This window comes from Morone saxatilis, unplaced genomic scaffold, assembly GCF_004916995.1.
Source record: "Morone saxatilis isolate NCDOM2014 unplaced genomic scaffold, NCSU_SB_2.0 Contig20, whole genome shotgun sequence".
In the NCBI taxonomy this organism is placed as follows: Eukaryota; Metazoa; Chordata; class Actinopteri; family Moronidae; genus Morone; species Morone saxatilis.
The window spans coordinates 24,584,182-24,586,335 of NW_023339763.1; the positions used below are offsets into that span (position 1 = coordinate 24,584,182).

General features: G+C 40.6%; 1 protein-coding gene across 1 annotated transcript; it reads right to left on the reverse strand.

Annotated features, from left to right (window-relative positions):
• Positions 1-938: 938 nt before the first annotated feature.
• LOC118331254 (NHL repeat-containing protein 3-like) lies at positions 939-1,880 on the reverse strand. Its single transcript, XM_035666057.1, has 2 exons — positions 1,344-1,880; positions 939-1,042 (listed from the first exon to the last, which is right to left on the reverse strand). Exons 1-2 carry the CDS (start codon positions 1,588-1,590, stop codon positions 939-941), a joined length of 351 nt encoding a protein of 116 aa, XP_035521950.1. The 5' UTR covers positions 1,591-1,880.
• Positions 1,881-2,154: the final 274 nt, after the last annotated feature.

The window sequence follows — 2,154 nt, forward strand, 5'->3', positions numbered from 1 at the left end:
TATTATGGGAGAAAATCTCCAGTCTGTAGGGTGAACACTCGCAGCTGACCGTTGGGCACACTGTCACCGTTTTAAAGAGCAGAAGCCAACCACACCAGGCAGGTGCAGTTTTATGTATTGGTTTGGATTTTTTCACTCGTTCAAAGTAAAGCATTCAGTTTGTTTTTTTTAGATCCCTATGGTCTTGTTGGCCATGAAAGAATACAAGAGAATTTGGGAGAGATAATATTAAACAAAATTATTATAAACAAAATACCATTTCTGCAAATTAGCATTCTGCGGCAACAAATACAAAAATAGGAATGTGTTTTATTTGAATTTTACTAGATCAGCTGGTACTATATGGAGGGGTAGGGTTAAATGTTGATATATTAACAACTAGAAATAATAACATGCCAATAGCAATCATTCTTGCGGGACAGGATTTATAGGGACAGATATTTTTGACATCACTGTCGCAGGCAGAGGGAGGGGGGGTGGGAGGGGCAGGTACATGGCCCCTGGGCTTGCAGTTGTTTGGAGGGCCCCCTGTGGGTCATCACCTTGGTCTGAATTCCAACGATGGTGGATACAGAGTGTATCACTTGTCAACTTACCGTTGATTCTAACGGTGGTGAAAATAAATAAAAATACACTTCATTAGCCCAATTGCTGGGGAGAATTGTGAGACACTTACACTAACAGTCATCTAAATATCTGGGTCTAAAGGGTATTAGAAAAAGTGTGCATCAGCCAGGGTTAAGTGTGTGTTTAGGAAGATCCAGGCATGGGGACACACATGGCCTTTACAAGCTTTAAGTGCTCAGACCAGGCATGCTTGGCAGGGGGGATGGATATCAATGGATGACTATTTACAAACAGCTATATGCCGATTTTTGTGACTTTTTGGTGGCATTAGTAATATTTTTCAAAATTTGGTCACGTTAAGGATGGGAGATTCACAACAAAAGTTCAAGATGGCGATGCCACTGATTAAAAAAGCGTGCATCGCATTTACCATTTGCGGGATGAACTTGGGGATGCATTGGGGTTTCGAACATCTCTGGCTTGGTAAATAAAAAAAAAAGATTTTAGATATTAACTATTTAGTAAAAGGCCTTATTCAGTAACTATCTGACCATACGAATGCATCGCATCACATTAGCATCGGAACATTTAATTTCACCATATTAACAGAATTCCGGATCGGTATGTTAAATCAAATCAAAGCGTTTTGCTCAGGCAAAGCACACATTATTTTGACTAATATAAGTCAGGAACCAGCTTAGCATCTCGGGCTACACAAACGCCAGCAAACGTACATCTGCTCTAATTTGCTGAATTAAGATGAATCTAACTGTTACCTCTCTGTGCCACATATACCACTCCAGCATACTGGTTGACAGCCACACCAAACACCTCCCCAGTGAAGAGCTCTGGGTTCCTGGGCCAGCCCAAGTCCAGTTTGTACAGGGGTCTGCCCAGCAGCTGGTAGTCATGTCTGAGGCTGTGGCTGCCCGACTGCTGGCTGCCAGTGCTACCGTACAGAACCATCATGAGCAGGACTAAAGAGGCCATACTGGACGCTATCAGACACGTACTCTTCTTCATCAGCGGTTTCGCTGCTGGCTGGCGCGACGTGTAATATAGGTTCAGTGACGTTGGCTCGAATGTTTTTAACAACGAGTAAGGGGACACTCACTGAGGCAAGCTAACGTTAGCTGAACAGTCTACTCCCAAACAAGCACAACGTAAATGTAATATTTGTTAAGGTTCTGTAGTATAAAATAATAATAAATAATATATAAAATAATGTGATTTTTATGTAATTTTAAAGCCACTGACCAAATTCACTTCCTCAAACGAAAACAAAACAGCGAATGAGACAGCATTGCAATTCCGTTCAGAGTATCACAATAAAAGCATTACTTAACTACCAAGACATAAATCCTGGCTAATTTGCCAAAATATGGCACAATCTATTGTGTTTTGAACATGATAAAAGTGCTTTTTCCACCTATATGGCTCTGGTGTAAAATGTGCATACAAACGAGTTATTGGTACAACTTCAATCCTATTATTTTAAGGCTTTCAAAATAATAGCTTTCAAGCCTTTTCTATTTCCGGTAAATTGACGCAGTAAAACAAGTAACCAAAACATCCAGAACGATTGTG